This window comes from Vanacampus margaritifer, chromosome 18 (assembly GCF_051991255.1).
Source record: "Vanacampus margaritifer isolate UIUO_Vmar chromosome 18, RoL_Vmar_1.0, whole genome shotgun sequence".
NCBI classification, from domain to species: domain Eukaryota; kingdom Metazoa; phylum Chordata; class Actinopteri; order Syngnathiformes; family Syngnathidae; genus Vanacampus; species Vanacampus margaritifer.
The window spans coordinates 14,879,120-14,905,329 of record NC_135449.1 but is presented as its reverse complement, the minus strand read 5'-3'; the positions used below and the strand labels follow the sequence as shown (position 1 = coordinate 14,905,329).

Genomic DNA, 26,210 nt, shown 5'->3' with positions numbered 1-26,210 from the left:
AATGAAACACGACAACAGCTATGACAGTACTGCCCTCTGATGGCCAACGTGGTAAAAACCTCAACTTTAATCTATCATACAATGTACAGTATATTGCAAATAAATAATCCACAAAATGTATCCAAAGGACACTACATAAAAGTGCTACAAAATGTACATTAACACAATACATGCTTCAGTACCCAGTCCAGAAAAGTAGAATTTAGACTCAAAAGTGATATAGGAAAGTTATTTGCACATTTCTCAAATAAATGAAATAGACACGTAATATATTCTGTCAAAAGCACTTAAAATGACTCGGTTGTGTTTCTCCATGTTTACATTTATATCGTAACACAACAGCTACATTATACATTATAGGTTCACACAGCATGTAACCCTTCACTGATTACATTTGGCAGTTTGCACAGTTGCTACATGTTATTGGTATACCAGTTAAGGAAACAGTATTGCTGTCATTCAACATGTGAGTGTGACTATAACACTCTTTGACGGAAAGCATCCTGCTGTGAGCAAAGGCACTCAGCATAGCCTGTACAGTAACTATTCAATAAGACTCGACTCTCTTACTACAGTACCTCATCAGCAGTTCTGCACATTTTCATTCAACAAAAAACAATCAACTTTTTTTTGTGCCCATATAAGTGGCATTAGCTACACCGCCGTGCACAATACTGTACAATGATATCCAATACAAACACTTTGTAAAAAATTAATTGTGACGAAAGTCTCCTTGGCAGACGTAATGAATACTTCTTCGACAGCGTTGAAACTGTGCATTATTAGGTTTGTGAAGGCAATCATTTTGCACTGTATGTATTGGATCTGATTAAACTGAGCAAGTCTGCTGTATGTACAGGATTCTTATATTAAACTAGTTTAAACTGTGCTTAAACTAGCCGAAGAATAACTTACGCCTCACTTAAGGTATACAATGTCAATCAGTGAAGAAATATAAAAATAAAGATAACAAAAAGTTGTTATTTACCACAGTATTCAAGAATTGTCTAATTATTGTGATTTACACTAAGCATATTTTTTTTTCAGCAAAGGGCCTGTTTGCGTGAGCATATTAAGTAAATGGTCAACAGATAGATGCTGAGGCATGTTTACAGTGTTATAGTAAACAACAAGACTAATTGTTAGCAAGTATTGTTATACTGTATGCTACATACAGTGATGCATGCTTAGAAAAATGGTTAGCAAGAAACAAGGTAATACATTTTTACTACTATTTATTTACATTTTGGCACTTTCAATTTGAAATTGTGCGTGATCACACATTGATCTTGCTAATCTCTTTGCGTCATTGACCGCAATAAATCATAATATTCCGATTTTTAAAAAGCTGTATATATTGGAATTATGTCATATGTGCATTTTATAATCTAATGTTAATAAAATGCTGGGTGAATTGATGACAAAAACAGTCAGCGAGAAAAATCAACTCAAATACATGTAAAATAATACTTTTAAATGTAAACAATGAGCACATAAACAAAATGTACAAAACCTTGAAAAAAGATATGCCCTCTTCTTAAATTCTTGCTTTTTTGCAGTTTCCCCACTAAATCCATTAAGAAGTTGATTGGTGGCTGTCACAAACTGACTGCCAAACATTCTCCCTCCGGATTTCCTGGTACAGAGCAGAATTCAGGGTTTCGTCAGTCACAACAAGTTGCCCAGGTCCTGAGGAGCAAAGCAGCCCCAGACCATCACACTATCACTACCATATATGACTTTTATGTATGACGTTCTCATTCTGAAATGCTGTGTTGCATATTTTCCAAAAAGTTACACTTTCATTTCGTCAGTGAAAAGAATATTCTCCCTAAATTCTTGGGAATCATTTGGATTTTTGTGTGTGTCATTTTTACCAAGTATCTTGTTTATTCTTGAGGCATGAAGACAGGCCTTAACAGAAGTGAGGATGGCCTGCAGTTATTTCGATGTTGTCCTGGGTTCCTTTGTGACCTCCTGGATGAGTTGCCATTGTGCCACTGTATGTTGGGAATGGCGTTGTTAACCAGACTGAAAGATGCCAATTACAAAGTAAGTAAGTAAGTAGTTTCTCATCTGTTCTGTTGTTTTTCATCAGATTTTTGGATTGTGACATTTTGTTGCAGCTTCAAGAGCTCTTTATGCCGATTTCACTAATCATGCTCAGTTTTAGTCAGTGAAAATGAAATCCATTTAACTGTGATTAGTCACAGTTAAATCAGGATTTAAAAAGTACTTTTTCCACACAAGACCAGGTAGCTTTGGATATTTTTAACCTTTAAAAAAAAAAGAACTTGAGATGAGGGCAAGTAGATATGCAGTTTTGATTGACACTGGTAGCTTGTATAAAAAGGAATAAAATAGGATCTCTATCGTTGCCATGGCAACCCAGGATCACCTACTTTACCTGCCTCTTTTATTGGTGGCCCTTTATTTTTTTTAAAGTGAGCTGTGTGCAAACTTTGCCACAGATTCAAACGTAACACTGACTCCTTTTGACATATTTAAGACTTAACATTCATTAGCTGGACTCTTCACTTAAATGCCTGGTCGAGAAGCATTCGATTATTTTCAAATGCCACTGTTGCTGCTTGATGAAACCCAATCATCTAGCTGTATTTTTATTGTATAATTATGAGAAAAAAATTTCTATTTTTTTTAGTCGGATATCTGGATTCTGAACTTTTATGTGTGCTTAACCCCTAGGCGTTATTGTGACCATTTTTTGGCTTTTTGTTGGTTCTGACCAAGCCATTTCAAAATAAAATACTGACCACGGGTTAAGATAGCAAGAAGAACTTTTCCTTCATCAGTTACATAGATATATGATAGAATATTTTCCTCCAATATACAGATTATTTACTAATGCTTTTTTAATTGTGACACGATGCAACAAAAACACTTCTTATTGCTGTTGTTTAGTTTTGACTGCTTTTTCGGATGAATGGAGATAAACCCCTTCTATTGGACAGTCCCCTTATGCGTAGGGCTTGTTTTCAGCCCCACATAATTCAAAATAATTTAAAAAAAAAACCATAATGATGTTTAATCTACAAACAGCTCCTCTAGCAGTACTCCTCACCCTGCTGGTCAGGCAGGTCATTGAGGTCCAAGAAGATGGAGGTGTTGGAGAGTTTACGGCTGTTGGACGAAAGGTCCAGCAGCTCCTCTGCAGTACTTGGCACCGAGCTAATGTACATGTCCCACATCTGCTCGGGAGCGTCCAGCTCCAACAACTTCTGCTTGATCTTTAAATTCTTCTCAATGTTCCTTCGCTTGTGCTTGAACTCCAGGATGGTTTTGGTGTAACGGTTGATGGTGGTGACAGAGGACGCCATGCACGCCGTGAAGGAACTCCACGCTAATCTAAAGAAGAGTATATGTAACGAACATAGAGCTTTTAAATACTTACAGTACAAGTGATTCAAGTTTGGCAAATGATCCTTTCAAACTATACATCAAAACACAATGCATGTAAGTAGCATGCACATTTGTTTACTCACATGTACGACCAACTGTAATCCCATGTCTGAGGTTTCCAGTCTTCTGGACCCAGACTGACAGTCAGCTGGAAGGCTGTGGTGAACATCATGTGAGCGACCATCCCCAGCAGGCCTGCCATACAAAGAAGAGAAACGATGCACTTCTCCAACATCACCACTTGGTGTCAGTATCACATTACATGAAGCAGTGGCGTCAGCAGGCCAATATCGTTATCATTCAGTCAATCAGACACATTAGATTTTGACAAAGTGATGTAACATATATTTGTGTGAATGCTGAAACATTTATTACCATTCCATTTGATTTTTTTTCTCATTGCAACACATCAATGTTATCCCCACAATTCCATAAGTTCAATAACATTCAGTCAGGATCAATCAAATTTTTCATTAACATATTGCACATTTTCACTAAGTAAAGCACAATTTTCCCCAATATAATTCCACATCATTCAATATCATTCCGTCACATCATTCCATATCATTCAATACCATTCAGTCAAATTATTCTATTTTTTTCATTAACATATTGCACATTTTCACCAGTATCATTCTACACCATTCTATATCAGGGGTCACCAACCTTTTTGAAAGTGAGAGCTAGTTCTTGGCTACTGATTAGAGCAACATGCTACTAATTTCTTTTGAAGTAACAAATTTGCTCAAATTATCATTAAAAAAAATTTGTACTTCGTAGTATTGTTAATAATTAATTATGTCCATCTTTTGTGAAGGTGACTAATTTTAATATTCAGATTTTTAAATGATCACTTCTGAAACATTCCTAGAAAATCACAATGTCCTGTCACTGTTGAGTTATTTTTAGAACATACCCACGAGCTACTCATTCAGTGTTCACGGGCTCTTGGTGCCCATGGGCACCACATTGGTGACCTGTGTTTAATTATATCTTTCAATATTATATTTATTTTTCACCGACATACGATACAATTTTCACCAGTATCATTCCACATCATTCAATAGTACGCAATATAAGTTCAGTCCATTTACCAATAAATTTAATTCCACATCATTCCAAATCTTTCAATACTATTTTATATAATTTAATATCATTCCACATTTTTCACCAAAATAATGCAACATTTTCACCAGTATCATTCCACATCAATTAACAGTACTCAATTTAATTCCAAATCTTTCAATATTATTTTGTATAATTTAATATCATTCCACATTTTTCACCAGTATCATTCCACATAATTTAATAGTAGGCCTATTCAATTTAATTTCACATCATTCCGAATCTTTCAATATTATTTTTTATAATTTATTATCATCCACATTTTTCACCGAAATACTGCACATTTTTCACCAGTATCATTCCACATCATTTAATAGTACTCAATTTAATTCCACATCATTCCATAATTTTCAATATCCTTTTATATCATTCAATAGAATCAGTCCACATTTTTCAACAACATATTGCATATTTTTCACTAATATTATTTATCATTCCGTTTCATTCCATATATTTCAATAACCTTCCATTTCATTCCACATGATTCAATTTTAAATAATGTATTATACTTTTTGAAAATGTAAATTTAGCATTCCAGCATTCACATTCAATTTCTCCAGAAATGGCATCTTCTAGTTATTATGTTTGGAGTTTGGAAAAGTGTAGACTGAACGAAATATTCGATTTTTCCATTACTTCATGCTACATGAGCACGTCTGAATATTATGAACAGCCTCAGCATGTTGCAAGTAAAAACCTTCCACAATGACTAATTAACACTGTGAATGTGCATTTGTTTTTTTGACACAAAGAGTTACAAAAATGATTTCCAACACAATCCATGAGGTGAATTTTCTCACGGAACCCACCCACTACTACACCACTCTGTGTATTTTTACAGTTGTCTCAAATTGATGTGCCAACTTTTGAGATGGTGCCTGACATGCACAAAATAAACCAGGAAAGAAAGACAGCACATTTATTCCAACATTTTACTCATGCTTGCACACACAGCATTATCAGTTCAGACAGCTTTGTGTCAGATTGAGTGTTATGAATTTGAGATCCCAGCTTTGGCACATCTTCTTAAGTGCAACATGAGAATATCCGGCCCAAATGAGACAAGTTCAACCCCTTGAACACGATAGGTCCTCATTAAACTATTTAAACCCCACATGCCTCAAGGTGTGGCCTTTCCATTTAAATTACTTTAAGGAGACATAATAATGACACAAATGAGGGCCCAAAACACCTAAAGGCTGTCAAGAGTCTCATAATTAAGGAGAGTTGTGGTTTTGGATACTCTCTTTACAGCAGCAGTCTGTCATTCATTCAACGTAAAACATCAGCTTTAAAGATCATTCAGCGGTAATGGTACATAGTTCTAGTGGTGTTGCTTTTGAGTGGCCATGTTTTTGTCAACTAACAGATGCAAATATAGTATGAGATAAGATCATTTGTCTTATTTACATAGCAACTGCCCCCACACTGACTTTTTTCAAGCCATGAGAAGACCTGAAGATCCAGAGCAACTTTCAAGCAATGGTAAGTGTCTTAAATAGTTCATTCACAGGCACTATTATGCAAACACACCCAAATCCCTCACGGGTGCAACACGTGATAGCTATTATAACATTTTTAATACTTCATTTTATTTTATTAATCATTGTTACACATTATTAACATTTTAATTCTTTATATTAACCTTGTCGAAATGTTTTGTGTCCTGTGCAGAGCAGATGGTGTTGACTTCGTTTAGGCTGACCTTAAGCTGGGACATACTATTTAGTCTAAAAAAGTTCCTTCTCAGCGCTTTGTGCGAAAACACATTTGATCCTTGAGAACAGAATCTGTTTTGAACACCCACACCTGACTCTGTTTTCGCCATCGCTCACGGAAAAGTACCAGAGAGTATGTTTTGTCTACAAATGAAAGAGAGGAGGTCTTTTTAACTATAAGAAACCGTTGTGCACGCGGAAGAGCTACATTTGACGCTCTGAATCCCACGATGTTTAAGTGATGATAGAGGCTGTTATTTGTCCAGAGATTCTCTGTTTTTTATTAAATCATTTTTGCAAAAGGTGTATTTTTCTTACATTAAATCTATCTTCATTTTTGGAACACGCAAAGAGGACAAAATTCTAGATTCCTCTTCACACGCAAAGGTAAGCAGAGCTTCAGTGAGTTTTGTATCACCTTTGAAACTCAAACCATTGTAGGTACTACTTAACCACGGTTAACATTAAAATGTAAAATGAATAAACCACTCAATCTTGCACCTCACACACGTCAAATTTAAAACATGCTTAAAATGACAAAACAAGCAATAAACAATTGTTAAAAGTAGGAAAAATTAAAATAAGTACAGCAAGATCACGTGCAATGAACATGACATCATGCAAATGATTTTTGAATTCCAAATGGTACAACTTCAGAAGTTCTCCAACAGTGTCTTTTCTCGGTAGCATGTTTTTACAGCTTACTGTCAGACCAGCTTTTGTTTGGATTGAAGTTGTTCTGGTTTAAAAAAAAATACATCTCTAAGGCATTTCTCTACTTCTGTAAGAATGTTCCATATCTATAGCTGAAAACAGAACTAAATTATGAAATTTCCTCAGAGTATCCCTCTATCATTTTTTTATGGCGTGTTTATCCTTTTCAGGGTCACAGGGAGCTGCAGCCTATTTGAGCTGATTTCAGCAAGCCAGCCAGCCAGCCAGTCAAAATTAATTCCCTTCAAGGGATTTAGAAGGCATCTATTTATCGATGAAATGGCACATTTGGAGGCAATTATTCACACTGCCACTGAGTGGTGAGCAGGGCCAGAGTGGGAATCATTTTCACATATTAGAGTTTCAGGACTCAGACAGGCCCAATTTAGTTCACAATATTTTAAACTCATCCGCTGCTATTGACGACTATAGAAGTCAAAGATGCTTCTTTTTTTTAACTGGATTGCCAGTGAATGAGGGGGGAATTTGTGCGGGCTTTGTGAAAACAGTTTTGACGGAGCTCGTCTCCGCTGAAACGAAGAGCGAGCAGCGCGCGCTCGCATGGGCTGCTCCTCTCAGCTAGACGGCAGCGTGCTCCAGTCGGGAAGTGGCGGACAGTCATGTTTTGAAATTGTTTGGTGAATTTAGTGAAAAGGCACAAAATATACATACGAAATTGCAAATTTTTCCATTTATTATTATTTTGCGAATATTGAGAGTAGAGTTGACTCCATGCCATGAGATGACGTCATATGAGAGTGTCTCTCACACACGACACAAGACACTTGGCTGACTGTCATTGTAATGAAATTATTTTTAGCGTCCTTAATTAGCAATAGAACATGATTTGGGGATGGCTTTGTATGGATATTGCTGGTGACAGTTTATGATGACGATAAAAACCGGCCTGGACTACGAGTCAAGAGACGTGGCAAGTGATAGATATTGTAACATTTTTAATACTTCATTTCATATATTAACCATTGTTACACATTATTAACATTTGAATTCTTTATATTAACCTTGTCGAAATGTTTTGTGTCCTGTGCAGATCAAGTGGTGTTGATTTCGGTATAATCTGACCTTAAACTGGGACATACTATTTAGTCTAAAAAAGTTCCTTCTCAGCGTTTTGTGCGAAAACACATTTGGTCCTTGAGAACAGAATCTGTTTTGAACACCCACACCTGACTCTGTTTTCGCCATCGCTCACGGAAAAGTACCAGAGAGTATGTTTTGTCTACAAATGAAAGAGAGGAGGTCTTTTAACTATAAGAAACCATTGTACATGCGGGAGAACTACATTTGACGCTCTGAATCCCACCTGTTTAAGTGATGAATTAGAGGCTGTTATCTGTCCATAGATCTCTGACTGATTAAAAATCATTTTTGCAAAGGTGTATTTTTCTTACATTAAATCTATCTTCATTTTTGGAAAACGCAAAGAGGACAAAATAATATTATTCCTCTTTCACAAGACAGCCGCCATGCCACCACGCGCTGCTGGGAACAACTTCAAAATAAAAGCATAAATAAAAGCTTGTATTCTTTGGTTTATTTTTTAAGTTTGTCATATCAGTATGTGTTACTGTCATGTACGCACAGCATGAACAAGTGTTTCTGTGGCTTGCTTGAATGTCTTCCCGACGGTGAACAACCACGGACCTCTTTGCTGGTTCTGGAAATATTTCAATTTCTTTGCCCCTGCCCAAACATACCTTACTTTATCATCTGCCGGATTGTTTTTGAATATATATGTGTGCCGTAATATCCAGTCAACATATGCGACATGGCATATCCTGTCATCATTTACAGAGGTGGCAAATCCAGGTCCAGAAAGTAAAAACCCAGTTTGGTTTTAGCTAGCTAGCATTAGGTAAACGAGCACCATGGGAGCTAGGGAGCTAGCTAGCTAGCACCTGGGGCTAAAGCCAAATTGTGGCAGGGTTTTTACTTTCTGGACCTAGATTTGCAACCACTGATCATTTATTCGCAAAACCTGTTTCATTAGCCAAAATTTTCATTTTCATTTTATCGATAGACTAAAAAATCCACCCCTTCCATCTGTTTTTTTTTGCAAATTTTACGCCTTTATTTTGAATTTCTAGTTTTTCCATCCAGGTTTACTTTCGCAATTCTTGAAAATTCTAATAAAAAATACCCGTGTTATGCCTCTTTAATGTGTTATGTTGTACAGGCAGCATATAATAGAGTTACAATCCACGGGCTGGAGGAAATTAATGTGCAGGCAATTCTAGAATCGCAGCCCTGAGGAACGCATGTAGCAGCTCAGCCCACTGGGAAATTGCCAGAATGTCCAAATTACCACTCCAGGCTTGTTTGGGACTGAACCCACGCCTCACGATCACGGAGTAAGAGTAATGTTTGCCGTATATTTGAACTACCCCCTGAACACTGTGGGGTCCATAAACACATAGTTGGATGAGTTTGGTGTGGAAGAAATTAAAATCCCTGACCTTAACCCCTTCAAACACACCTGAATAAACAGAGATTGTTCTACTACATCAGTTGTAATCTTCTTAAATGTGACCAGGTGTCCTAATTCTTTTGTCCAACTTTTATGTTTCTTCTCCACACTTGAAGTGCAGACAGTTAAACCCCAAAGAAAGTGCTGTTTTTATAGTGATAATAAAGTTCGTCAGCCACATCAAGTATCGCCAGGCGATAAAAACAGGTCTCTGTATTGTCCTTGCACACTCTCACCCCACTACTTGTATTCATACTCTCTTTTTATCACCATGGTTGATTAACAGCTAGTGAAAAGGTAATCTTGTGTAGGCCTACTGTAGTTCCTCTTGAAGTGACTACAATAACTACCTTCAATCAATTCATCCCGTTAAAAAAACACAACAACATTTACTAGCTTATCTTCCCATGTTGAAACATTTTCCAAGCAGATTGGTGATAAGCTTGGAGAGGCGTGTCATAAAAAGGGGGCTGAACTTAAGTGTTTTTTTTTTAAAGCTATAAAAAAACACAGACACTAGGAACTTTATGTTCCCCTTTGCAATTATTAAAGAAACATAAAACACACAGTGGCTTTAAAGTTTCAGCTACTATTCGAATAAATAAATCACACCAACCCACCTAAGCCTTTTATTTTGGATTGATCAGAATTAACCAAGAAGTTACATACAAGGTCAATAGAAACAAAACAAATCAGTTTGCTAAAGTTCAACCAACCCTGCAGATAAAGCAGGCTGAAATAAAGTGACAATAACGATATTAGATAGCTGAGAGCAGTCAATTCGGATGGCTCCTCTCGGGCAGTTGTTTTGATCAGGAACATTATTGCAACTGGAAGCCAATCACGTATTGCATAATGGATGAAAAATATGCTTCTGTTTTTGGGTGTAAATATTAAAAGCAGGTTTTGAGTGAAATTGATTCCAAAGTGTAAGAATAAAAAAAATAAAAAAAAACCTGGGTGCTGACAAAACAGCAAATGTGTCAGGGACTTTTTGAATCCACGGAGGTCTATTAGGCAGGAATATTGCTTGTTGTGTGTGCGTGTGTGTGTGTGTGTGTGTGCGCGTGCGCCTCTAGCAGCGAGCGGGATAATTTCTGTGAAATAGGCACAAAATAAATTGCTTTATGTTTTTTAAAGGTAATGGATGTGCCACCCAGTGCAACATTCTGGCTCTTTTCTCTTTAACATATTTTTAGCAGGTGAACATTGAGCTCAGAGGGGATTGTAAATACCCTTTGATACACACAAGATGAAAGTTAATTTGGTGCAACAACCCCCCAAAAAAAACATAATTGTTATGCCACATGGACAAGACACTAAGAAGGTGAGATAAGTTACAGATAATAAGTAGGCGGCTCCTATTCGAAGCGATTTAATTTAATTTTATCTTAACCAAACACGAGTCAATTATTATCCACATTAAATTTTTTGCATTGGTAAACTTTGTTTTACACTGAGAGGGCATTCTCCTATGGAAAGTACCTACTCAATTACTCAACTCATAAACTGCGCATAGATACAGATACACAGGTGAACCCCTAATATACAATATATATGCATTTTGGGAAAACGAATGTTGGCATAGATATTTATATTTAGAGCCTTCGCTTTGACTGGATTCCCCACTCAAAGCGAAGTCAGCAACAATTGTCCATGCGGAAACACAGAATACTTGCTTCCGGCAACTTCCGGGTGCCGCAAATCTGTTTTTTAAAAATTATTGTACAAAGTATTTCAACGTGAATATAGACTTTAGCGGTGAAATCTGACTTACGCGGAAATTTGGGCTACGTCGCCAGCATAGGAACGGAACTCGTTCGTAACTTGAGGAGTCCCTGTATGTAGTTACAACAATGCCACAGCAATAAGTCTGTTGATTAGACTAAGTTTTCAAATAATTGAATGTTGGGCTTTGTAAAATGCTTTGAACACCATATGGTGTGGTGAAAGTGTTATATAAGTCTTCTGAACCGGTACTGTTCCAATACTCGGTACTTGGTAATCTATACCGGTACTCAACTGTACCAATTTTCGGTACTTTTGTACTCTCTCTCTTGTTTTTTTTTTTTTTTTCATTTGTTAAATTGTATTTATTAATTTATTTGGGTGGTAGCAAATGTTCACCATTGTTTATTTAATCGCAAAAATATTTTTTTAAATCAATTTAACAATTGCCTTTCAATATCCATCCATCCATTTTCTTGGCCGCTTTTCCTCACTAGGGTCGCGGGGGTGCTGGAGCCTATCCCAGCTGGCTTCGGGCAGTAGGCGGGGTACACCCTGAACTGGTTGCCAGCCAATCGCAGGGCACACAGAGACGAACAACCACACTCACATTCACACCTAGGGACAATTTGGAGTGTTCAATTAACCTGCCATGCATGTTTTTGGAATGTGGGAGGAAACCGGAGTACCCGGTGAAAACCCACGCAAGCACGGGGAGAACATGCAAACTCCACCCAGGAAGGCCGAAGCCCAGACTCGATCTCACGTCCTCTGCACTGGGAGGCGGACGTGCTAACCAGTCAGCCACCGTGCTGCCCGCCTTTCAATATGTAAAATAAAATTAAAAAAACATTAAAATGAGCCAGAGAGGAATAGTAAAAATAAAGGTTTAACATTTTACAATTACTGAAGTATAATTAATAAACATAAGTTAATATTACAAAAAACCAAAGTGTGAATCTAAGTTCTGCGCAATGAACAACAATTTGATACAAATTAATCATTTGAATGTGGTCTGTAACGCTCGCGACATTTTGGCTACAATCTTTTGCTATTTTAAATATGGTCACCAGTAGTATATCCAAATTACAATGTCTATATACCTTAACTGTGCGCTGATTGTGCGAGGACATTGACAGCTTGGCGCAGAGGCTTTCATACTTCATAAACTATATTTGTTTGGCTTGGAGGTGGACAAATCTCACTTGTTTCCAAACCCGGAAATGTAGGCGTCCCTGTGCGGTTTGCGGCCAGGACAGGATCAGGTTGCGTGGACAAAGCGGGCCGGACCGAGGCGGCGGATCCGCTCCCGCACCCACTCGTCACCTGTCACTACCGCCAGCCTGGCTCCTGCGAGCCCCAACCGCGCCCTCGGCCTTGTTCTTCGCACGTGAAATCTTGTGCGAGTGGGTGACGTTAGTACGCTGGTGCACGTTGCATTGTCAACTCTTCCATTTCCGCACAGTCACAACATTGACGTGCTTCAGAACCGAAACACGGCACCGTTTGATTTTACGTGAATAGGTACCGACCCAAATCGGTCCATACCACAAAAAAAACGTCTTCGATATATATATATATATATATATATATATATATATATATATATATATGAAATGAAATTAATTTTTTGGGCCGAAACCGAAAATGACAAATGCTGGCCGAAAACCGAAACGGCGAAAAAAAATGATGAGAATTCTTTATTATCATTGCATTTATTATAATTAATTAAAATTATAATATTATTATAAAATATTTAGGCCTATTTAGCACGCACATTTTAACAAAGCACAAAATAAATTGAAATGCGTCCATACCAGACATCATGACATATGGCGAATGGCACATTAAACACCAAACGTGAAGTGAGCAAACGTGGAGTGAGCATTTTCTGGCAGTGCAATTGCACTTTATAGTCAATGTACAGTAGTTCGCACCGGCGGGCACGAATGCGTGCGGTGCCGTGCGGATGACGCATTTGTAGGCTATTTGGAGCGGGACATGGTTTCGGCGCGCTTAAAAATCAGCACATTCACATATCCACCAACGTTAAAAAATAAATAAATTTCTTCGCTTTGGGAACGGACTGCAAAGTCACACACTGCGTCCTGTACAGATCTGTAGTCACCCGGAGATAGTGGTAAGTGTTTACTTGTTTAAAACTGTTGATAGCAATAGTGCTAACATTAGCTTAAGTATTTACCATGGCCACCAGAATGCAAGTGAAAAAGTGGAAGCGCTCGAAGGGCTCTCATCAAAGAAAAAAAGGAAGGCGCTGCAGGAGAAAGAGTAGTTCACCTGTAGTGCAGTACTCGGCAGTGCTCTCTTTTTTGATAGTTTACCAAGCGACGCTTTCCTTCTCTTTTTCATGTGTTCAATGAAGCTGCCGGTTCTCACAAACAGCAAGCAGCAAGGCAGACGGACACTCACTCTCAGGTTTGGTATTTAATTCAAACAGAAATTTGCTTGCAGCGGTTTATTTTTTTTATTTTTGCTTGCGTCACTACAACATCCTCTTTCGGACATATTTTTTCGGCTTGAATTTCATGTCGGCCAAAAATGATCGGTGGCAGAATATTTGGTGCATCACTATCTATCTCTCTCTCTATATATATATATATATATATATATATATATATATATATATATTAGTGCTTTCAAAATTAAAGCGTTAACTAATTAATTGATCACAAAAAAATATTGCTTTAATCATGTATTAACGCAGATTAATCACACTATTAATTTTGGACCACAGATGATCCTTTAGCTTGACAGCGGAGGGTTACGTCAAAGGTAGCACAGGTTGTGTTTGAGCAATAAACATAAATACATGCATTAACTCATTCACTAAAAACGTCAAAAATTCATTTGAATTATTTCCATTAGTTTAACATTTTTTTCCTCTTTTGTTAACACGAGTATGAAAAGCTCGATTTTTTTAAATTGTACATTTAGAACAGATATGAAATTTGTGATTAATCGTGAGTTAACTAGTGAAGTCATGCGATTAATTACGATTTAAATTCTAATCACCTGACGCCCAAAATCTTTTCTTTTTTTTATTCATTCACTGCCATTGCCAGCTATAAACGTCGAAAATTCATCTTAACTATTTCTATTAGATTAACATTTTTTTCCCACATTTGTTAACAAGAGTATGAAAACCTAGAATTTTTTTTCATTATACATTTAGAACAGATATCAAATTTGCGATGACGCGAGTCTGATTCGAGTCCAAGTCACATGACTCGAGTCCACACCCTTGGTGTGCACTGTTTATACTATAAGACAGGGGTGGGCAAACTCGGTCCTTGAGGGCCGGAGTCCTGCAGGTTTTGGATGTTTCCCCTTCTCCAACACAGCTGATATATCATCAGCTCATCAGCAAGCTCTGCATAAGCCTGATAACTATCCTGTTGATTGTAATCAGTTTGTGTTGGAGAAGGGGAAACATCCAAAACCTGCAGGACTCCGGCCCTTGAGGATCGAGTTTGCCTACCCCTGCTATAAGGTCATACTGCGAATACATTATGCTGGGGATTCCTCCTTCCTAATTGAATCAAACCCCAATAGAATTAAGTTGAACTTTCAACCTTGAGAGCACTATAGGGTGGCTTTAATAAAACAGACACAAAGCGTATACATTCAATTACAGTTCTTCAATGTGGACTGAAGGGTGAGCAGGGGCTCAATTATTTAGCCGATGGCTCTTAAGAAGCGGGAAGTCAATCATGCACAGAAAGTCTTTGCAGCTAAGAAGAGGATCTTTCACTGTGCCGAGCTTGGTGGTCAGCATCATTTTCACACAGTGGATTAGACAGAATGTCATCATTAATTCCTTCACCAAGGGAGGGAGTCCGACATGCAAAGTGGTAAGAAATCTCACATGGCTTTAACTGGCCTCAATAATACTAGCATGGTCATAGAAAAAAAGTGTCTTGAAGATTGACTTTGACCATTTTAAAATGGTTAAAATTGCATGCCATAAAAGTGATTTATAACATTCAGTTGCAATGGATGCACATACACATTGGCAGCCCTTCTGGAAAGTTTATTGGGCCCTTGACATTTCAGTTTCCTCGATGGTTACTGGTCAGATCTGGATTTAGCTCACCTGAAAGCACGGTGAATATGGCAGCGAAGGCATTGAGCTTCAGGCCATCGATGACGTTACCAAACTGGCACACTTCGATCAACATGAGGATGCCCCCGGTGGCCAAGAGCATGATATACAGGGACTCTGCGACAATGCACAACCACAGCACCCCTATAGTCAATGGAGACAACATAAGGACAGAAAAGAATTTGAAGGGGGAGGGTAAATTCAAGTTTCTGCAATGCAAAAATATATCACTCATGGAGGTGGTGGAGGCAGTCAAATGGGAAATGGGGGAAGGGAAAGTGAAGGAAAATATGGCTTGGGTGAGCAAGGGCAATTGGAGAGGACATGCAAAGAAGGGCAAGGGGAGGGGAATGAGCCGGTTACGGTGGATGAGTGACCCTGTCACCCATATGATTAACCTTCACAGTCGGTGGAAGGACATGTGACCCACAGAGAGACATACTGCACATATAGGAGGAAACCATTAAAAGTATTGAATGTAAGATATGATGCAATCGTGTAAATCATACAACAATATTGTGAAGTAATTCATCATAAGGTGTAGTAGCTACCCTGGTTGCTCAAAATATCCAAAGGGGAATGTTGAACACTTTGGGGCGTTCAGTGGAAGAAAAAAATTCACTAGCTTCTCATTAAATGTGGCTATTTTTCTTCAGTTAGATCATTTTAGATGGGCAGACAGGGCTAAAGACTGTCTTTAGTCAACAGGATGTTTTTGGACAATTCTAATACAGTGTTCCTTTAACAAGTGACCTTGGACTGTATAAGGGCTGGGCGATATGGCAAAAAACTAAAATCTCGATTTTTTTCAGTCATTGACCCATCCACTACAATCTATATAGCCTTCAGGAAGTCAAGTATCTGCCAACTTTTATAAATTGCCGCTGTCTTTAGTGACTCTGACAACCATTCTAGCAACTATTTAAAAAAATGTAAATGGATAGGCTTATGGATGGAGGTTTTTCAAACTTGAGGCACCTTCTATAAGCGCATTTATCCATTATCTATCGTGGGGTTTTCATTCACCCATTTTTATTCGAATTTTCAAGAAATGCTGAATAGAATGAAAATCACGATGAAATCACGTTTTGCGAATAACCGCTGTGCAAGACCTGATACACGTCGCACGTTTTGACCGGATATTACGTCACACATATGTTTGTAGTCCCAAAGCAATGTCGGACGATAAAGTAAAGTTTGGGGGGGGGGTGGGGGGGGGACGAAACCGAAATCTTTTTGGAATTAAACAAAGAAGCGAACATTAATGCAATTTTAGATGGAAAACAGCAAAAAAATGTTATGATTTATCAAGAATTACAAAAGCTAATTCATACGACGTCATCGCACGGCGCAGTCGCTTTCTGTTTTTCTTCTTTTTCTTTTAAATTAAGGGTAGATCACATCTCTATGGTGTATACTGCCACCTACAGCGGCGGAGTTCCCTCTCAATATTTGCAAAAGAAGAACAGATAGAAACAAGAATAGGTCGCATGTCCGTTTTGCACATTTTCAGAAAATTTGCTTAAAAAATTCAAAACAATTGGATGGAACCCTGTTGACAGACCGTCGAAGACGCAGTGCAACAAGGCTGTCCCCGCGTTCTACCACCGCCGTCATCCCTCAAGTAGTGCGCACATGACCAGTTTTAGTATGCATGCGCACCTGCACACCGCTTATATGCACCCCGTATATTCTTCATCCTTTGCAAAAAAAAAGACTGATATTACTGCACTTACCAAGTCACTTACAGTAGTTGTGTTAGTCTTCTTTGTTTGTGTCTGCGTAATTGTACTATACTGCCCCAGGGGCCAAGTCACATAAAAAAAGGAGCCACAAATAATTAATCATGATGCATAAACTATTTCATTATTTACATTCTGTTGATTATGTTGATTAAAATATGTTTCTATAGTACAATATCATAGAGTTCTTTCTTATTAGAAAAACCCATTGGGAAGGCCTTTCCATTTATTTCAATGAGGAAACATGATTTGAGATATGAGCAAGGCCAGAGAATAAATTAAACTTATATCTCAAGGCACCATTGTACTTGAATCAAGTGCCCAAGGCCCATAGTAGCAACGTGAAATATGTTGTTGAACAGTTGGTTGCTTATTGAGTAAAAGTGTCTGAGTGTATGGTTTTGAACACATTTGCTGAAATGTCAAGCCTTTTTTCCCCCAGTTTGTAATTATGAAGAAAGCATGCATACTGAATTAAATATATATTTAATAATGTTTGGAATGATGCATAATGTAGGATACATGCATCCAGTAGAGCAAAGCATGGCTCAATTTAAATTTCTGAAAAATTTGTAGAAAACATGAAATGAAATCTTATCAGCAGTATTGTTTTACTTCTTCAGATTTGCATATGTTCCAGACAAGTAACAATATTGGAAAATAGGTTGATTTCAAGGACACATTCACATGAGATGACCTAAGTCAGCGTTAGGAACTGAAGCCAAGAAATAATTAACCTAAGCGGCGCATCAGCCAGCCTTTCTCGACATTATCTATGAGGATTTTATATCACCGAGAATTCAACTGACATAACATACTCAATCAAATATGTAGTCATGACTAACTATGACTTCAGATGAGGATGTTTATCCATCAGTCATGGTGGCAATTAGGACCATTGTATGTACTTCAATTTATTTTGGGAATGCTGAATATGTTTATTGTGATTTTTATTCTCCACACTGTTTTGCCATGAAACAACTCCCACTTAATACTTCTGATTTACACTGTTAAAATTTCAATTATTTTCGAAAATTCACGCCTTAATGGGAATATATATCGTCTGATTCCATATTACTTACAGTATTCGCAAAATTTAACATTAAATATAAACTTTTCTCCATTAATTTTTAATGGGACTGACATTGAACTTTTTCTAAGTACCATTTTCCACACCCACTCCATTCTACAATTGATCATCATTGCGTGGAGCCTGATACTGCTCGGTGGTACCAGGAGGTTGCAGTTTCAAATCCCACCTCCAACTGTACATTGCAAATATATCCATGGCCGTTATGCTAAGTACATTCAATGGGTTGATACCAACTGACTATCAGATCAGGACATGGATTATAATTTCACTGAAATAATTAAATGCATGTAACATTTCAGCGTCAGATGACACTTTTCAAAAATAAATACGCCATTAGCCATGAACTTGAACAAGTCAAGTTAGGTCAGTGCTTAGAGCAGTTCTCTCCAACCATGGAGGACCTGGGTTCAAACCTTAATCGGACCACGTTTTAGTACATTCAATGGTTCGATACCAACTGACTATCATATCAGCAAATTTATTATAATTTCTCTGAAACTATTAAATCCCACTTTAGACAGATTGCAGTTCAAGTTTTTCTTTTATTCATTTGTTATTTGTGAAATGTTCACATTATTGACTTTATAAGAACATGCAATCAAATCTTAGCATTCAGCTACTCGCATCCAGCTTTTCAGCATTTCCACAATTTCTGCAGAAATTGCACTCTGTCTAGTGTTTTAAGCAGTTCTGCAATCAACTAAAGCAAGCTGACATTGGTATGCCTCACAATTAATGTTGTCTGGTTAATAAAGATTGCTGGCCGAAGAATAGGCAGAAAGCATTTAAGTGTTCCCTGTGCAGCCATGTGCAGCCATCTGGTCTGTTTGTAGCTCATTCCTAGAATGTTCGTAGTTTCAGAATGTTTACTCATTGCTGCTCAAACTCCAGACGGAACCCCTTAATATGTCTGTGTTTTTTCTATTTAAATATTAAATTGTGCATTAACCTCTTTGGGACATTTTACAATTTGTTTGCCATTCATATATGTTAAGGTAACTGAGTTTCTATTTCAGAAACTACACCAGAATAGTATTGGTGTATATCTTCAATGAAATATTTATTACCTCAACTAAGGTATATCACCAGTAATAATGGAAAGGAAATTGAAGGGGAATTACAGAAAAATTGTTTATCAGCGTTAACACTCAGTGGGGACTAACATAAAGGATTCATCCCAGGTGGCACAGCTGAGAGAAGCGATAAGGCGAATGAGAGCGAGCCAATGGAGGAGATTGATTTGCACCTCCTACATCCATCCATCCATCCATTTACTACCGCTTATCCGGGGTCGGGTCGCGGGGGCAACAGCTTTAAGAGGGAAGCCCAGACTTCCTTGTCCCCAGCCACTTCAACCAGCATCTCCGGCAGGATCCCAAGGCATTCCCAGGCCAGCCGAGAGACATAGTCTCTCCACCGTGTCCTGGGTCTTTCCCGGGGCCTCCCGCCTCTTCAGGGAGGCGTCCAGGAGGCATCCAGGAGGCATCCGAGCCAAATGACCCTCGACCCTGAGTCTCACCTGGATGACCGAGCTTCTCACCCTATCTCTATGTGAGAGTCCGGGGGCGGCTTGGTTGGTGGGGGGGTGGGGGGGTGCCGGGGTGGGGGGTGCTGGGGTGGGGAGGGTGTCTGGGGATTTGGGGGCCTGGGGGCGGTTGGGGCTGGGTTGGGGTGGGTGGCGGGGGGTCGTGGGGGGAGCGGGGGTTGTGGGCTGGTGGGGTGCCTGGTGGGCCTGCAGTGCCCCGTCCTGCTGCGTTGGGTTGGGGGCGCGGGCCGCGTTGGGGTGGGGGGCGCTCCTGCTCCGGGGTTTGCTCTCCGGCCGGTGGCCCCTGCGGGGCCCGGGGGTCGTCCTTTGGCGCGGCCGCGGCCTGGGGGGCCCTGAGGTGTTGCGCTTGCTCTGTCCTGTCGGGGGTCGACGGCTCCCCTCTTTGGTGGAGATTTTCATGCATGCTAGATCCACCACACCAGCATCTATCGAGACTCAGACACAATTTGTTTCTCCCTCAGGTCATTGACTCGGTGGAGGCTGGTGTCTGTGGATCTCACTCTGCTTCGTCTGTCCTTTCTACCTTTCCTCAGTTTCTCCTTTGGGCCCTTGAGGTTTCCCTGATTTGTTGGAGTTTAGATGTCTCTGGGGTTGGTGAAGATTAGTGGCCCGGTGGGTGGTGTCTGGTCGGTGCTGGGCTTCGCTTTTCTTTCTTTTCTTTGGTCCCCCTTCGGGTCTCCTGGCGGCCCCACGACTCTGGCTGGATTTTGAAGTGTTCGGTTTAGGTGAACGGTATGGGAATTCTTATTTTTTTTTCTTTCTCACGCACGCACGCACGCACACACACACATACGCATGCACGCATACACACACGCACAAACACACATACAAAAAAAAAAAAAAAAAAAAAGGGAGAACAATGATGATGACATGTCAAATGATCAATACTGAGATCTCCCAGAAAAAAAAAAAAAAAAAAAAGGGAACGTAGATTGACCGGTAAATCGAGAGCTTCCCCTTTTGGCGACTCTATACCAACATTTCAAATTTTCATATGTAATACTATAAATAATGAGATAATGCAAGCATTTTCTAATGAGGTTATTACAGTAATTTAATCGGAAGTTGAACTTTGGACAATTGGACAATTTTAAATAGGGATGTTCCAAGCCACTTTTTTTCCAGACTGACACCAGTATGAGTACTCAACTAGTCACTGATACCAAGTAGCGATACCATTAGTACATTTGATGTGCAACACGCACACACACACAAAAGACACAATTTTAAAGACTCACAATATATTATTTTTCCTTAAAATTGCATAAAACGAATGGCAATTTTTTATTCTTCTAATTTCTAGTTCCTGATCGCAGCCCGAAACAGATACCTGGTATCGGTACTCACCCATCCCTTGATCGATTAATAGCGTTTTTTTTCCTTCTTACAAATAAGAGAAAGGGGAATACTCACTGCCTGTTGCTCTAATACCACTGTATCAACAGTATAAAAAAAGATGCTAACGTATATTGTGATGAAGTTTATGTCCTAAAAAAATCTATGACAGGCTTGAATATGAATGAGCATTAATATTCATTGTCATCTTACCTCTTTCATTTGTAGGTGCAACATAGATGAAATTTCTGCAGTTTTCACCTGCAAGATAGAAACAGACAGTGAATCGTTACTGCGGCTACATTCTGACATCATTTGTTAGCATTTACTTCATTTAAACTTTTTGCTAAAGATTATTCAATGCGAAATCCTCGTTAATCCTGCTTTTTACACATGCAGAAAGCGAAAACTATAGGTTAATTTTACAATGTACATCTTTAGACATGATTATATTGTGAGCAGAGATGGCAAATCCAGGTCCAGAGAGTAAAAACCCTGCCACAATTTGGCTTTAGCCCCTCGTGCTAGCTAACTAGCTCCCTAGCAGGCAAACAAGCACCCAGGGAGCTAGCTATCTAGCACCTGGGGCTAACACCAAACTGTGGCAGGGTTTTTACTTTCTGAACCTGGATTTGCCACCTCTGATTGTGAGATAAGTTAATTTTGGGAAGGGGGTGGGTGATATGTTTACTGTAAAGACTGATGAAAGGGTACACTATAATTATTATTATTTTCTCTTGCTCTGTCTATTTTTAAATGTGTTTGTATTATTTTAAAAGTTAGTTTAAAGACGTAATAAGTGTAATTGGTATAAAAACACGCATATAAAGTATTTAAAATGAGTATTTTTATATCGTATATCAAAAAATGACAAGCTAGTTATTTTTATTTTTATTTTTTTATTCTCCAGGAAAGCTCAGTATTGTTCATTCGATTTGACATCATCATTGCTCTCCTTTTTTTTTTAATAAATAATAATAATAATAAAAAAATATATATATATTTTTTATATATATATATATATATATATATATATTTTTTTTTTTGTATGTGGGTGAGCGTGTGTCTGTGCGTGTGTGTGTGCGTGCGTGCGTGCAAGCGTGTGTGTATTCATCAGTTCACCTAAAGCCTATTAAAAAAATCCCATACTAATAATATAATATAATAATAAATTGCCAAATGCAGAAACATCAATGTAAGTTATCACGATGGATCTCGCTAACAGACAGAATTAAGTAACCAGAATTAGGTTGAAAAATTCTATATACGTAGACCATGTTTCTATAAATTTTGATATTTGGTTTTTATTTGAGGCAGATATTTTTTCCATTAAAATGTGATTTATGAGGAGGTTAGACCATTGGTCGATATTCAGAGTTTGTTTATTTTTCCAGTTAACAAGAATTGTTTTTTTTTGCGATAGTAAGGGCTACAAGTGTAGATTGAAATTGTTTATGTGGTAAGTCAATTGTTGTTAGGTCACCTAGCAAACACAAGTTTGGAGATAAAGGTATCCTACAGTCCAAAATAGCGGAAAGTTTTTCTAAGACTTTAGTCCAGAAATACATAACCGGAGTACATAACCATAAAGCATGAACATAAGTGTCTGTAGTGTTTTGTAAACATTGGAGACAAATGTCGGCGTCTGAGAGTCCCATTTTCTTCATCATATATTGAGTAATGTATGTTCTGTGAATAATTTTATATTGGATAAGTTGTAAATTTGTGTGTTTTGTCATTTTAAATGCGTTTTCACAAACTTGAATCCAAAAGTCAGATTCCGGTTCTATAGACAAGTCTGTCTCCCATTTTGAGATGGGTAAAGACATTTTATCAGTATATGAAAGTAACTTATATATTTTTGAAAGTTTTTTTTGTTGTTGTCGGAGAAAGCTTGTTAATATCTTTAGCTAAAACAGGCGGTTGGAGCGTACCCCGAAGTGTTGGAATTTTTTTCTTTATCATATTTTTAACTTGTAGATAATGTAAAAAATTTCCGTTTTTTATTTTGTATTTTTGGAGCAAGAATGTATATGATATAAACATATTATCTGAGAAGAGATGGTGGAGATGTATAATTCCTTTCTGCTCCCACACAACTAAATAAAACGGTTGGTTGTTAAGTTGAAAGTTGGGGTTATGCCATAGGGGAGAAAGCCCACAGGGCTCCACTTGGGCTTTTGTAATTTCTAGTGCCTTCCACCAGGCAGTCAGGGTGGCGGAAATTATTGGGTTTTTAAAACAATTATGTCGCTTAATCGATGTTGTAATAAAGAGTAAATCTAGAAGTCTGAGGTTATTACAATCCTTCTGTTCTAGTTCCAGTCAACATTTAGTGTCTCTGTTGGGTTGTGCCCATAGAACGATATATTGTAGGTGGTTAGCTATATAGTAGTACAGTACATAAAATTTGGTGCCTCTAGACCACCTTTGGATTTATTTTTCTGAAGAGTAGATAGACTAATCTTTGGCAAATGACAAGCTAGTTGACACACCCCAGCATACCAATGCCATCCTGCAATACCATAAAAATACTGTATGACCCCTGGCGCTGTGAGCACTCCAGGGATGATCTGATTTGATGCCACAGTCATTGCTTTTTTGCCCATGCGTCTTTGATCCTTTTGCAGTCATGTTGAAAATTTTGGAACATTTACACAAATAAGATAAAAAAGTGTTTGGGTTGTGTTAGGAAGGGCATGTAGTTTAACATGACATGACAATGTGACATGAGTCACACACGTCCGCAGATAAATCCATCAAAATCGGATTAGACCAAATGCGCCACAAGTTAGACCAGCTTTTAGCTAGTCTAAAATGTAGTCTACTTTTGGTTACCAAATTTCCAGAAGCGCTCGGGGTATGCAATAGAATACACCGAAATTCACACTTTGATTGCACGAAAATGAAGATGCACCCATTTTTATGCCAAGCGCACCACCGGCACCTGAAAATAGCACCCGGGAGTCAACTGAAGTGGACTTTTAAAAATAGACAGAACCTATTATTTGATGCTCATGAGCATTAACATCAACATCTCAGTTCAGTGTCTAGATTCTGAAGTATAGAATCTCAGCATTTACACAGCATGACTATTAAGGAGATTTTTTTTTGTGCACACTAGCATTAATTTATTTGATACTTGGATGCACCAATGCAACTTCTTGTCTCAACATTCATGCAATGAGAAGAACAAGCAGGAAACTTATATTTTATGTTTGTACACAATTACAACTCATATTTTTATGATATAGCCTAAAAGATTATTTAATGCTTTTCTCTCAGTATTCACACAAAAGTATATACAAAAAGCAATTTTCCAGACACATACGCAGGAATCTGAATTTTATAGTGTCTCAGCATTCTCACAGTAACAAAAACAGAAGGGCAAGTTTCATGCTGTAGAATCGTATTAGTATAATTGAGTTGCAGATTTTTATTTAATTTTATTGATGACAATCAATGAATGTCTCTCTACAAATATTTATACTTTATTATGATGCCTATGTATGTGAATGTTTATCTCCCAGCACTCAAAGTAGACTTTCCAGAAGGACTTAAAAATAATAATATGCTAAACTCTCAAAATGCCAAAAGTTTGGAGTAAAATCGTTTAGTGCATTTGGCAAATACCAGCAAATACAAAACTTCGCTTTACCGGTCATGTTGATGTTCTGTTCACAGGAGAACCAGATCCCGGTGTGAAACTTCCTCATCACGTACTTGTCCTCGCCGGTCTCCCAGATGTACTGCACCAGCCGCGTGTCGTTCAAATTGGAGCTGTTGAACCTGATGCAGAACGACTGCTTGGTCGTCACCGGACCGGTGCAGAACGGCTTGACCACTTTGCGGGTACCAGCGCACCAGTGGCTGGTTCCGAGAGCCGACACCGCGAGGAACAAGGCTAGAAAGTTCAAGGTGAGAGCCAGCGACGCTCTCCGCCGCCGGTCTATTCCCATAGCGGCGGAAACACCGAAGGAGTGAAGGCGCACGACTCAATCCCGGATTCGAGTGATTTCGCTTCCTCAAATCCCCTCAATGCGATTATCCCTGTTGATATATCCGCGGCTAATTACAGTGTGGCTCTTTACATGCGCCTCTCGCGTCTGCTTCTCCTCTGAAACCCACTCGCTCATTTTGTACGGTGCGCCCTCGTACCCTCCTAACCCCTCTCAGCCCCCACCCTTCCAGACACACACACACAGGCGCACGCGTCTTCTCACCCAAGGAGTGCAAAAACGATGATCACGTAACACAACGTAATCAATAATTAGGCTATATGCTTTCACATTTTTCACAATACATATTACATGATAGCCTACATTTGACATGCACCAGGATGAAAATTTGAATCTTTAACTTGAACACGCATTGTGCCATTTGAAAAGGAAATGTTAATGTTTTTTCTACATTATCCATGCTCCACCAATGCCCAGATGAATACGAAGAGCCCTGACTGTTTTACTCTGACTTGACCTATCAGCTTTTATCTTCCCTTTATAGTAGAGTGTGCGGACCCTGCACACTCTACAGTTTCTTTGTGGAGGGAAGGGGCAGAGTTTTTCTTACCTCATTTGAAGTCATGTCTTCGTTTGTCAACCCTGGCTGTCGCATTAAGATCGTGCACGTACTCGTACGTGCACCATGAACGAGCCTGACACAGATGCTGCAGTTACACTTTGGTCCAGAGGTGGCAGTCGAGAATAAAAAAGTGACAAACTGCACAAAGATTTCTTAAGTAATCATCAGAGTAATTGAGTTACTTTTAAAATGAAGTAAATAGTAACTGTAACAAGTTACTATTTTTAGGTAACAAGTACAACACTGGTGGCGAAGATGCACCTGGTGAAACAACAATTTAATGGTAGCGAAGTCAATTTAAACGTTACCACCGCTCAGACATCAAAGTGGCTGGTGCAGGGAGACAGCTGGTCAAACATGACATGAAATACACAGCAAAATCGGCAGTGTTAGATTTAACACTCTACACAGCAAAATCGGCAGTTTTAGATTAACACTGAGAGTGTTAAATCTAACACTAGAAAAGTGCTTGTGTCCACACCAATGAGTGTAAATCTGACACATTTCAAAGTGTTACTTTTTTCACACTTAGCCAGTGTTACTCCAACACAGTATAGTGTTAAAACTCTACACTGATAAACACTGTGTAGTGCTAAA

At 38.6% G+C, this 26,210-nt stretch overlaps 1 protein-coding gene across 3 annotated transcripts; it reads right to left on the bottom strand.

The window, feature by feature from the left end:
• Positions 1-37: 37 nt before the first annotated feature.
• Positions 38-25,214, bottom strand: gsg1l2b (gsg1-like 2b). 3 transcript variants are annotated; one of them, XM_077551618.1, is made up of 6 exons: positions 24,691-25,210; positions 21,246-21,293; positions 15,308-15,460; positions 3,504-3,615; positions 3,083-3,366; positions 38-2,031 (listed from the first exon to the last, which is right to left on the bottom strand). In XM_077551618.1, exons 1-6 carry the CDS (start codon positions 24,989-24,991, stop codon positions 1,916-1,918), a joined length of 1,014 nt encoding a protein of 337 aa, XP_077407744.1. In that variant the 5' UTR covers positions 24,992-25,210; the 3' UTR covers positions 38-1,915. The 3 variants fall into 3 exon arrangements, with proteins under 3 accessions (XP_077407744.1, XP_077407746.1, XP_077407745.1); XM_077551620.1 differs by lacking the exon at positions 15,308-15,460 and having other exon boundaries at positions 24,691-25,214; XM_077551619.1 differs by having other exon boundaries at positions 38-3,366; positions 24,691-25,205.
• Positions 25,215-26,210: the final 996 nt, after the last annotated feature.

Coding starts and splice junctions, on each gene's coding strand:
- gsg1l2b (XM_077551618.1), bottom strand. CDS start 24,991: ATGGGAATAGACCGGCGGCGGAGAGCGTCGCTGGCTCTCACCTTGAAC. Junction 3,616..15,307: donor CATATTCACCGTGCTTTCAG/GTGAGCTAAATC, acceptor TTTGTATGGCAG/GCCTGCTGGGGATGGTCGCT. Junction 2,032..3,082: donor TGACCTGCCTGACCAGCAGG/GTGAGGAGTACT, acceptor GGCATCTTTCAG/TCTGGTTAACAACGCCATTC.